Consider the following 12,087-nt stretch of genomic DNA (forward strand, 5'->3'; position numbering starts at 1 on the left):
CGGTGTTTAATCATTGTCATGAGGAACAACTGAGGATACCATTTTGTGGCAAACATGTATGTTTACCAAAAAACAGGAGGGCATGTGTTGATGGCAAGAATTGACATCTATAAATGGTTATTGCAGTACTGATTGGCTTAACGATAGGAACTTAAAGCTAATGCTGATTTAGCTACTATTCGGTTTTGAATTGGAAGACAGAGTGCTCTGATTAGGAGAGACTGTATGAGATCGAGAGATAACTGGTGAAGATGACAAGGTGCAACAATGAAGCTCGGAGCTGGTCGGGGATATTCAGGGATCTTGTCGGACCTAGTCGAATACAAGGAAGTGATCTCCGACCAAGTGGCCTTCGAGCAGGTGATCTCTGACCAGGTGGTCTCCGGCTAGGTGATCTCCGACCAAGCGGCCTCCATGGCCTCCAACTAGGTGGTCTCCGACTAGGTGGCTTCCAATCAGGTGTCTCCATCCAGGTGACCGACCAGGTGGTTTTCGACCAGGTGATCTCCGACTAGATGGTCGCGCCGGGCAACTAGTCAATCCGAGCATATGGTTGAATTCAAGGAGCTAGTCAAAATCCGAACAGATGATCGTCTTCGAGCAGATAGCTATATTTGAGTACATAGACCGAATTACGCGATAGAGACTATCAGTTAATATATGGGAACTTACGTGATTGAATAGGAAAGATATGTTAGTTATAGGAAGTTTGGAGACCAGATGGTATAGCCGAATCATATCTGTAAGTCTTGTTCAATTTGAATTAGAAGTCCTGATTTCTTACAGCTAAGAACTGCCACCCTTTAAATAGAAGAGGGTCATGGCCGATTATAATAATCAACAATCGATCAATACCAAATGCATCTACTATTTTTTCTATTGTAGCTTTCTCCTGTAGTCCCCTCTCTTCTCCGATCTCTTTGCTTTCTGCTCAGCTTGGTTTCAAGACCAAGCCAGGGCAAATCATCATCGTGCTGTACGTTGGTGCCTTCTTGGCTGCTGCCCTTTTGTTCACCAAAATCAGAAGGTGTTGCTGCGTCCTGCTACTGATTTCACCAAGATCAGAAGCATCTAATTGCTGCTGTAATCTTTATGTTGTGTGCAACATATACATCAAGGCTTTAGGTGGCATCCAGCGGACGTCAAGGGCTCCAGCGGTGCAACATCGAGTACTAGAAGCAACGGCGGCTAGGGCAAAGGGTGCTGACATTGCCGATGCAACAAATGACACCATGTGATCACGTCACATGGAGTAGACAGCCAGGCATGCCTCAATCCTCAGGTGGAGTTTGGGTGGGCCTGACATGTCAGGCTCGCGAGTTAGCTCGTTAACGAAACAAGCTAAAATATTATCTCAACTCATTACAAAATACAACAAACCGAGCAACTCGCGAGCTTTTCGTCCACCTCTAGTGATCACACCCGTGGCGAAGCAGCTCCTTCCCGCCAACTTCACCCTCGCTCGTCTCCGGCCAAGAGAACGCCATCGACCTCACCAGGTGGCTGCGAGCCAGGTACGTGGTTCCCATGAGCAACGGCGACGTGGATGCCAGCGGACTCCTCGCCAGCGTCCTCTCGACCCAGGGAACGGTGACGTGAATGTAGCAGCAGCAGCAGTATCTCCTATTCTCCTGTAAACTTTAAACTTTTTTATTCTTAACCTCTCTACAGGTGACGAGCATACATACATACATATATACATTCGACGTACAACAACAAATGATGACGACTCTTCACATGGAGACAAGGCAAAAACAGCTCATCGACGGAACAACGCAAACCACCAAAAAAGAAAACATTCCAGAGCTTCCTGTTCTCCAACCCAAGAGTTTCCTCGATGTGCCCAACCAATTGCAAATAATGGTTGCAAGTCGCAACAATTCCACAGCATACACATAATATGTAACGGTGATAACTTATCGTTGTGTCCCACCTCTCCTCCTCGACGATGCAATGCGCCCTCGCGGAAGCCCCAGAATAGCTACCAGTCCACCGATGAAAGACGCACCGGCTGCCACCGCAAAAGCCGGAGCATTTCCACCGCCAAAGAGTTGATCCCACGGCCCACTACCAAGTGACACAATAACCTGCACATGTATCAGTGTTAGTAATATCCTCAAGCAAAGGTTGCAGGATAGTCCTCAATTCTAATTGATGTTCTTCATTTTTGGGAAATAACATGCTGTGTCCAACATATTCATTTTTTCCATGCAATGTTTAACCAATTCATGCTCATGCTAAACTTAGTGTTACAACACATTTACTTCCAATTGTTTCCTTTTTTTCCACTCACAAGTTTTAAGGGCTCAAACAATCTTTTGATAAACAGTACAAACACATAAATTCTGAGGGCTTTACATGGCTGCTAGAAAGTATTTAATAGACCAGAAATTCGGTTTTCATTGCACAAGTTCAAGGGCTCGACTTTCTAACCTAATACATTTCTGCCTGATTTATCCTAATATACCCAGTCTTCAATTCTTGATGGAAATCACAGTGTAAACAATGAAATCAAAATCAGGTCCTTTCCTTTCTTAATCTAAAGATTAGATTTCATGGTATAGGGTGATTAGATCTTCTTTACATTTTTCCTGTAGAGGCTAACCGGATCATCTGTAGCTGTAGTATGGGTGTCTCTTAGTACAAAAAGGAGCAATCTGGAAGCAGATCGTATTCCTATCTTATGCATTCCTATTTAACAGTTAACACATAACTTCAATTTCAAAAGATATGCAGGCCTATGAAATAACCACATCCTCCATGTTCTAAATCTATGCGTGCATTACTTGCTTTACGTAAGTGTGTTGCATGCACTGTCTTTGCAGTAGGAACCAAACTCGATGATCAAATAAATTCTTAATCAAGTTTCCAATAGTGCAGCTTATGAGTTCAGGGTTACAGGTATTCTAAACTGGCCAAAATTCAGTCAAGCCAAAAAATTTGTTATTGTCAAATCTGCAAAGCTATAAGCCTATATAATCTAGTGTCGAGCCAATGAGATAAAAGGAGCTCTTCATCTGATTCCTAATGCTATAGCCCAATGGTTTGAAGTGGCTGCATGGTCCTACTACGTCTCAACAAACTGGGATTGATGATGTCTACACTGATACTGGCTAACTGTCTTTGCTATTTCCTCATCAAATAGGCAATTCTCACTTGATTTCTGTAGTGGGTGCTTATTTGTAGAGGGAGGACAACGGAGATCGTAGTCGAAGGAGGTCATAGGGCGGGGTTGGATGACCTTGCGCCCCAGAGTGGCCGGCTGCAAGGAGGGAGAGGAGGTGGCGTGCGGCGGTGCTGGTGGCGTTTATACTGTTCACGCCAGAACACTGTACCCATGAGTGGAGAGGGAGAAAAATAAGAGATGCAATCTCTTCTTTCTTAATTTCCAAAAGATACAATACCTCTCTTTATATAGTGAGGATCTATCTTGACTACCAAGTAAACTATAATCTCCTTTCTAATTTAAATCCAAACTATTTCTTAACTATAGATAAACTATTCCCATTCAAAAGATATTTATTTCCTAATCTAAAGATAACTTGATGATGACTTGATCTCGATGATTTGGCGGTGGCGATGGCGGCAGCTAGCCCTAGGGCTCCCGCGCCTTCCACATGCGGTGGAGATCGGCGGCAACCCTAGCCCTGGCTGTCGCCGCCTCCCTGCTGGGCCGACCAAACAGGCCCCCATGGGCCTTACCCATGACATCTCCTCCGCCATTGATTTCGAGCGCAAGGACGCGCTGGACGTCCATACTCCAGTCTGTCTTATCCTCCTAGCGTGGTGATGAAGAGTTGTCCCGAAGCCACACCCTGGAGCGCAATTCGCCCAACACCAGTGCATTAGTGAGTTGCGGATGGTGTGGTCGATGCATAGGGTGAACTCATAGGATACATTGCCGATGTAGCCACGAAGAGTTAAACGCCGAGACGTCGGGTGCCCGGTGTTCCCCATCATGGTAGGGGTGCTAGGCACATCCACCAAGTAGCGCCAGATGCCCACATGATGGTAGAACTCACTTGCCAGTGGAGGAGAATCAAAGAGCTGGTGACGGAGAGCGGCATTGGGCAATAGAGTCACGTCCAAGCCGAAGAGGAACATGTCTATCGGAGTCAGGCGACTGACAGTCAAGTCAATGCAATGACTAAACAGTAGTCGAGTGTAAGCATCTCCGAGTGGTGCAAGAGCTGGGGCGCTAGAAGAACTGCAAACTCCATAAACGACTTAGGCAATGGTGATAAACTCACAACCAGTATGATCATAAAAAATTAGTCTGCAGCAGGCACGGAAGAACGAGGCATCTCTTGAAGCAGTAAGACGGACTTCGGAAAAACACGATGGGCACCCACAGAGGAAGGCATATGAACGCCCACAGCCTAGTGACGAACGAGGACCTCATCGCCCGAGTCAAGAGAGCATATACCAGGCGGTGAAGAAGTGATGACAAAGCAGGAATGTAGAGGCAATGGTCAAACAAGATGACATCGTCGACCACTACCCAAGCTGGTGCGGCCTCCTTCTGTCGTATGTGTGCCCTGAGGTCGGCTAGCTCCAGGTTGGCCCAGACCGTGTGACGAACCTCGTCGAGAAGGTCCGAGTGCTGTGAGAGAACCTCCATGGTTGTTGCTGAAGTACGGTTGCCGCCCAGTCCGAAGAATGAGCCCGTGCAACCACCCGATGGTGCCGAGGAGGAAGCAGGCAAGGCCAGAACAGATGCTGGCGACTGTAGTGTAGGGACAGATGCCGCCCAGAATGGCGCCTGAGGAGGTGTAGGTGAAGTAGTGTCGATGCCGAGGAAACAGACAGTCTGGTTGCCGCAACGGAAACTCATCTCCAAGCGAGAGAAGTCCCAAAGGATAAGACCCAGGCTGCAAAGCCATGGAGTCCCCAGGATGATGTCAGTGTCGCTCGTCAAAGGGAAGGTGTAGCTATCGATGGAGAAGACCTCCCGCTCAATGACAAGCGATAGGTTGCAGTAGAGGCCACGACTGATGATGTGATCGCCAGTGCCGACAGTAATCCACATCTGAATACGGCGCAGTGGCAGCCCCAGTCGAAGTGCGAGGGACTCGTCGATTATGTTGTGTGTCGCACCGGTGTCTACAAGAACGCGGAGTCCGCCCTCACGCAGGGCTGCCAAGAGCCGCATGGTGCGGCCACAGGGGACACGATCCTCCTGATCGCCCCTCATCATCATGAGAGATGTCGCACCCTCGTCCTCTACATCCGTGTCGCTGTCGATGAGTTCCAGGAGGAACTAGTGCTTGCACTTGGACCCCTTGGAGAACTGCTCGTTGCAGTTGAAGCACAGGTTGAGTCGACGGCGCTCCGCCATCTCCTCAGATGTGAGCTTCTTGAAGACCCTAGGATTGGCACCTCCAGCTTGAGGCGCCACCCCCAGGGGTACCTTCAGTTGTCGTCGTTCCCCAGCTCTGGCCGCCGAGGGTGTAGAGTGTGAAGAAGATGGACAGACAACAAACTTGGATGTCGTCGAATGCTGCCTGGCCTCAGCCATGACATGGGCACGCCTCTCATAAGCACGTGTCAAGCTTATGGCCTCCTCCATGTCCTTGGGCTCTTAGAGTTCTATGTCCGTTTTTAGGGATTCCGTCAATCCTACAGTATAGATGTTTACCTGTTGTATTTCATCCAAGTTCCCGGCGCAAGCAACAAGCGCAAGGAACTTCTCTGTGTACTCATCTACGGAACCCATCTTCCGCAGGGCAGCAAGCTCGCCCAACAGATTATGGCGTGTCGGAGGGCCGAAGCGAATGTTGACGAGGTGAGAAAAAGACTCCCATGTGAGAGGGCAGTGATCCTTGGACAGGCGCATGTACCACTGCTGCGCAACGCCTGTCATGCGAAAAGAGGTCCACCAAACCCTCTCCACATCCAGAGTGTGTTGCCTGACGAAGAAGTGCTCACACCTGTTGAGCCATGGGAGCAGGACGTCCTTGCCGTTGAAGGTGGGGAACGACAACTTGTGGTACTTAGGTACCATGAAGTCGTAGCGGGGTGGTCGTCTGTCAAGTGCCATAGTGGAGGAAGAAGTCGGGATAGGCATCCCGGATGACGGCAGAACGACGGGCGTGGACAAGCCAGGGAGGATGGCGTCGATCATGTCCGTGGAAGAGCTGTCGTCGGGCATCCCCAAGGAGGCGGCCACAACCGCACAAGCAGCACACCTGGCTGCTGCCGTGCGTGCGGCCTCAACCTCCTACCAAGCGGCAACCTCGCGTGCCGCGGAGGTGTTGTCGATCGTCGCCTTGCTGTTATTGCTGTTCGTGAGGCACTCCTCTTGGCATTACATGCGGAGTTACAAGTCTTTGATCATGGATGTCAAGTCGTGGAGGTCCTTTCGTGGCCCCTCGAGTGCTTCCGTCACAAACTTGTCGAAATCCTGATCACCAGCACTGCTAGAATCCATGGTCTCTGATACCAGATGTAGTGGGCGCTTATTTGTAGAGGAGGACAGCGGAGATCGTAGTCAAAGGAGGTCGTAGGGTGGGGTTGAATGGCCTTCTTGCGCCCTAGAGTGGCCTGCTACAAAGAGGGAGAGGAGGTAGCGTGCAGCGGTACTGGTGGCGTAGGCACTGTTCTCACCGGCACTGTTCACGCCGGTGAACAGTACCCATGAGTGAAGAGGGAGAAAGATAAGAGATGCAATCTTTTCTTTCTTAATTTCTAAAGGATACAATACCTCTCTTTATATAGAGAAGACCTATCTTGACTACCAAGCAAACTATGATCTCCTTCCTAATTTAAATCCAAACTATTCCTTAACTATAGATAAATTATTCCTATTCAAAAGATATTTATTTCCTAATCTGAAGATAACTTGATGATGACTTGATCTCGACGATTTAGCGGCGGTGGCGGCCGACCCTAGGGCTCCCACGCCTTCCACATGCGGTGGAGATTGGCGGCAGCCCTAGCCCTGGCTGTCGCAGCTTCCCTGCTGGGCCGGCCGAATAGGCCCCTATGGGCCTAACCCATGACAGATTCATACATAGCAAATTTTGAATATGAGTTCCAAACACAGGCTCATGAATGTGAATGACAGCTTTTTGGGGGGCTTGCTTATCATGGTGCAATTATGCTCCTAGAGTAATTCATTTAGCTAATTTTCCATGGTATAACCCAAATTTATATTTTACTATGATCTAGTGTGTTCTTAACTTTATTTCCATAATGCCAAGCAACACTAGATTATCTGTGAATTTTGTTACTTGCGTGTCCAAATTTTCTTTGCCAAATTGGACACCCGAATCCGAGTCGGATTCTGACACCCATATCCGTGTCTAGGTAACACTGGCGGTGGCTACTGTGCAGCCGGACAGGGAGCCAGACCGAGCAGGGAGAAGGAAGCTGCGGCTGTGTGTGCGGCAAGGGGAGAGAGAGAGAGAGGCAAGGAGCAGGAGAAGAAAAAGAAGAGAAGGAAGAAGAAAGAGGAAGAGAAGGGGATTTCGCAAAAACTGTCAAAATTCGTCTTCAATTTACGATCTTCACAGCAAGGGTAATCTCTATGTAGTCCCTAGATGGCTGTAGATGAGTTATGATGGTTGAATTCATTGACGGATGCGGGATCGGTAGTCCAATTTGCTAGCAATGAGTTTAAATTAAAATCTGGTATTAATTGGTGCAAATTCTTGCCATAAGCAAGTGATCGCATCATGCATGGGATGGGAGTAGCACCATTGATTTGAGCACACACACACCCTTATCCATACTTAGTCTCTCATCTTAAATTAATAGAACTCTATTTGCTAGTTTCATTCAGTTAAACACTTGTATGGTTGAGATGGTCTTGTGGTTACAGTGGTCGTCTTGCTGGGTTCTAGGGTTGGGATGTGATGGTTAATTATTGCTTATACGATATGCTTGTGGTTATTATCTGTTTTGCTTGTCCAGGAAGTGTGTATTTATAAGGGAAACTCTGCCGGAATTTTCTATAAAGACTTAGTAAGTTTTAGGTGTTATGTGGTAGCAGTCCAGGTATGTGGATATCTGGAGCGTTACACTAGTATAGAGTTAGTTTATACTCTGCCTCCGCTGACAGTACGTTAATGCTATCATCCAGACCATCTTGTATCATGGATTTCATTTTTGTGGTCAGCAGTTTGTTGTACATATCAGACTTACAAGTAACTCTTTCATGGCCGTTGTTTTGCCGAGTTGTGTGTTCCAGGCTGAGCATGTCCAAAGTTCATGAGATGAATTCTTCACTACTTCCTGACTGCCTCACGGTTGTCTGGTTTGTATTACCGATTTTTGGACCTGCTGCATTTCTTTTCACTTTGAATCATTTCTTGGCTTATGTCTTCATTTATCGAGCATTTCCTTTCACTTCAAATCAGAAGTCAGTTGCACATACTAAGACTTCGCTAGGATTATGGATTGTTCAATACCCAGGTCTGTTTGTATGGTTTGTATTACAAGTTTTTGGACCTGCTCGATGTTTGCTATTTGGATTTGGGAGATCTCACTCATTGATTAGTCCTGTGACTTTTGGTACACAAGGTTTTTTTTTATGATAATTTGTTAATGGGGATTCCTGATTTTGACTCTAGAAGGGATTTTAACTCAAGATGGAGATTGTTGTATTGTGATCTGAATTCTAGTCTATTCGTGACATGACTAGTTATTCCTAGAAATATCTTTTCCGACAGGAAATCCTACTCCTATATGGTGACACCCTTTCTCTATATATATGCCTTCCGTAGACCGTGTTAAGACAAGCCAACACAAGGTTAGTTGAGGGAGAGCCATTGTTACACCCTTGCTTGTACGCCCTCCAATGATATGGTGATTTCACCTTTATGCGCTCATTGTTTCCTACCAAGGGTTTCCACGTTAAATTTATGCCTCATGTGTCGCATATATTGCCATACGTTTTCTAATAACCTTCAATACACTAAGAATTAAACTACTTCTTAAACTGGATTTTGAAGACGATTGCCACTCGGAGAACATGTTGTTGACCAATTTCTTTGTTACTGTTCACAGTTGCAGTGAACTCCAGATATGCGTAGGACTGAACCAAGAGAAAACATAAAAAAGTAAATACCTGTGGTATGACAATAGCTAAATTGAGAATGCCCATTGCTAGACCTGCAAGGGGGAAAAACTTTCTAAGAACAAAACAATGATGATACTAAGGACTCAAAATAATAAAAAAATGACGAACGAGCAGTGACCTGCTTATTCATTACTTTAAGGAGATAGTACAAAACGAAAACGAAAACGAAAAAGAAAGAAAGAGCAAAAACAAGCAGCAGGGGGGGGGGGGACAAGCAGCAGGGGGGAGGTGCCTGACAGAAGAGAATACTAAGGATTCAAAATGGAAAATACCTTGGCCAAGACCCAGATTTTCAACACGACTAGCAGCCATTGCATATGGTATACTGTATGTGATCTGCAACAATAAAAATTATTATACCACAGGAACAACATGGGAGGGATGGAGCTGGAAGAAAATTATTCTGGCGAAAAAGTAATTCTGTTACTCACTGCCAGTGGTGCTCCTAGAATTGTAAAAATCACCAGTGAAGCAATGACAATACCGGTTGGAGGTACTCCACTGGGTGGATAATCCATGTTCTTTGCGACATATGTAATTACAAGCATTGCCACAAAGCACAAAGCCATTAGGATATTGGAGACACCCCATACTAGTCCAGCTCCCCACTTCCTACATAACTTTTCTAGTACAACAGAGGTGAATCCCAGAAGGACTGAGTTCAGCATTAGACCAAAAGAACCCATTCTTACACCATCATGGTACCTTTGATTCTCTCCGGGGTTGTCTGGGCTTCCTCGGTAGATCTCTCGGCCCATCCAATCGGTATCAAAGAGGATAAAAGGAAACCATCCAATCCATGTAAGGGCAGTGACAATAAAAACCATCCAAACTGGTAATGTAAAGTATCTGAATGACCCAAAGAGTTCCCAGAGAAAAGCTTCCTCTTCGTTGCTTGGATGTTCTGCTTCATCACTTCCAAAAGATTGAGGCTCTTGCACTGACGCTACAGTAATGTATGTAGTGACCACCAAAATAATAATATCAAGAAGAAAGGCAGACTTGAGATTGGCACAACTGATGCTGCAGGATGGAGTAATAGTGAAAGGAAATATCCAATACCAGCCACTGTATGCTCCAGTGGCATATCCGAGTATGTTTCCCAGGGCCATGAAGAGTGAAAAGTACGCATTAGCAATCCGAGTCCTCCTTGGGTCATTCTCTGCAATATAAAGGATTAGAAAGGAGTCATTTCCGACATCTGAAAAGAGAAAAGTGATATATAGTGTGGCTGATAGCAAGAACACAACCACAAACCATTGGCGGCCATGCAATTATTAACCAGGGCCCTTCACTCAGAGAATACCTAGCTGTTGGTAAAAGATGTAGATTCTAAACTTGGAACAATAATAGTGTAACACTTAAATTCTCCCTGCGTCGAAAGCGATCCCTTGACCTCCCCGCACTCATCCTCAATCCCACATAAACAAAAGGTGTAGAGAGGATGGGGGAAAACAACAATTGGTGGTGACATGTGTACTAAACCAAATTATTCAAATATTGCATATTAGTCGTTACTTGGTTTGTGTTGTTGTCCACCTCTGCTAAACTTGATGCTAAAGATGGGCCAGGTGGCAAGGCAAAAAGAAAATCACGGCCATGCATAATTTGGAGAGGCTCATGGTGTAAAATGAGTTTGGCACGCCGGCCAACGTCGCATCGAAGCAAGAATCTCAAGGTAAAGGGGAAAGCGATAGGGAGGGAGGTTCACGCTCGAAAAATCAGAGACTGTTTTACGGTTAACCCCTCGTGATGTGCCAAATTACTTGAATGTTCCCTTGGTGGTTACGCAGAGAAAGATGCTTCTCTTTGGAGTTGTTGGCCAAAATCGAGGGAAGGCCATCTCCATCGCTTGCGACGGAAGTGAAATTGAATGATTAATCTGTGAGGAAGAGGAAGAAGAGGATTAGATTACCGACCGGTGAGGTCTGCGAGTAAGGCCCTGCAGGGCCCCTGCGTGGAGTTGTTGCCGACGTCGAGCAGCCAGAAGCCGACGAGGTAGACGCAGATGGCGCCGAGGCGTGTGGAGCCCGGGGTGATGTTGTCGCCGAAGAGGCGGCCGAGGTCTGCGGAGAAGCCGACGGTGAGGACTGCGATGGCGATGGTGGCTGCGCCTGCTGCGATGAAGGGCCGGCGGCGGCCGAGCGGGGACGCGGCGGGGGCGATGCGGTCGGAGAGGTGGCCGACGAGGGGCTGGACGAGGAGGCCGGAGAGTGGCCCGCAGAGCCAGACGAGGCTGGCGAAGGCGTGAGGGATGCCCAGCTCCTGCACGTAGGGCGTCAGAAGGGACAGCTGCAGCGCCCACCCGAACTGCACGCCGCACGCCACCGACGCTGCCCGGAGCAGCTTGCGGAGGGGCACCTTGCGCCCCGGGGGCGCCACCGCCGTCTGCGGCCGCGGCGGCATCCCGCCTCCTCCTCCTCCTCCTCCTTTCCTGCTCGTGTCTGTAATTGAATTCGATTCGATTCGATTTGATTCTCCAGAGCAGGAGCAGGAGCAGGAGCAGAGGAGGAGAAGGTAAAGAGACAGAGAGAGAGAGAGTGAAGGGGGCTGAAGAAGAAGAAGAAGAGTAGCTTCTTCTTTTTTCCTTCGCTAGTTGCCACGGCAACCGCTGTCACAGGGGCCCACGGCACTTGAGGAGTGGACGCGATTCGCCCGCTCCACTCCACGGCTTGCGCCTGCGTGTCTTCCTTTTTCCAGTTAACTACTCTATTTTTATTTATTTTCTCACGGCTCAGAATGCTCCACCACGTATCTTCAATTCTCAATAAAATATCTCATTTACTTTTATCTCATACTGTGTGAAACTTGGCAAATATCGCTGTACTATTACTATTATGCTCCCTCCCTCTAGCTTGGACCGCCGAGGTGTCCTATTCGGCGTGGTCGTGGATTCGATCACTACATATGACGTTAAACGTTGGAAGCTTAATTATAACACAGTGATATTAGTATTTTACGGTATATTAATTGTTCATACTGGTCACTGGAGTACGCCCAGGCGA

General features: G+C 47.3%; 1 protein-coding gene across 1 annotated transcript; it reads right to left on the reverse strand.

Annotated features, from left to right (window-relative positions):
• Positions 1 to 1,626: 1,626 nt before the first annotated feature.
• On the reverse strand, positions 1,627 to 11,626 carry LOC133904852 (sucrose transport protein SUT2-like). The gene is made up of 5 exons (XM_062346464.1): positions 11,002 to 11,626; positions 9,514 to 10,244; positions 9,355 to 9,418; positions 9,071 to 9,114; positions 1,627 to 2,087 (listed from the first exon to the last, which is right to left on the reverse strand). Exons 1-5 carry the CDS (start codon positions 11,486 to 11,488, stop codon positions 1,917 to 1,919), a joined length of 1,497 nt encoding a protein of 498 aa, XP_062202448.1. The 5' UTR covers positions 11,489 to 11,626; the 3' UTR covers positions 1,627 to 1,916.
• Positions 11,627 to 12,087: the final 461 nt, after the last annotated feature.

This window comes from Phragmites australis, chromosome 22 (assembly GCF_958298935.1).
Source record: "Phragmites australis chromosome 22, lpPhrAust1.1, whole genome shotgun sequence".
Lineage (NCBI taxonomy): Eukaryota > Viridiplantae > Streptophyta > Magnoliopsida > Poales > Poaceae > Phragmites > Phragmites australis.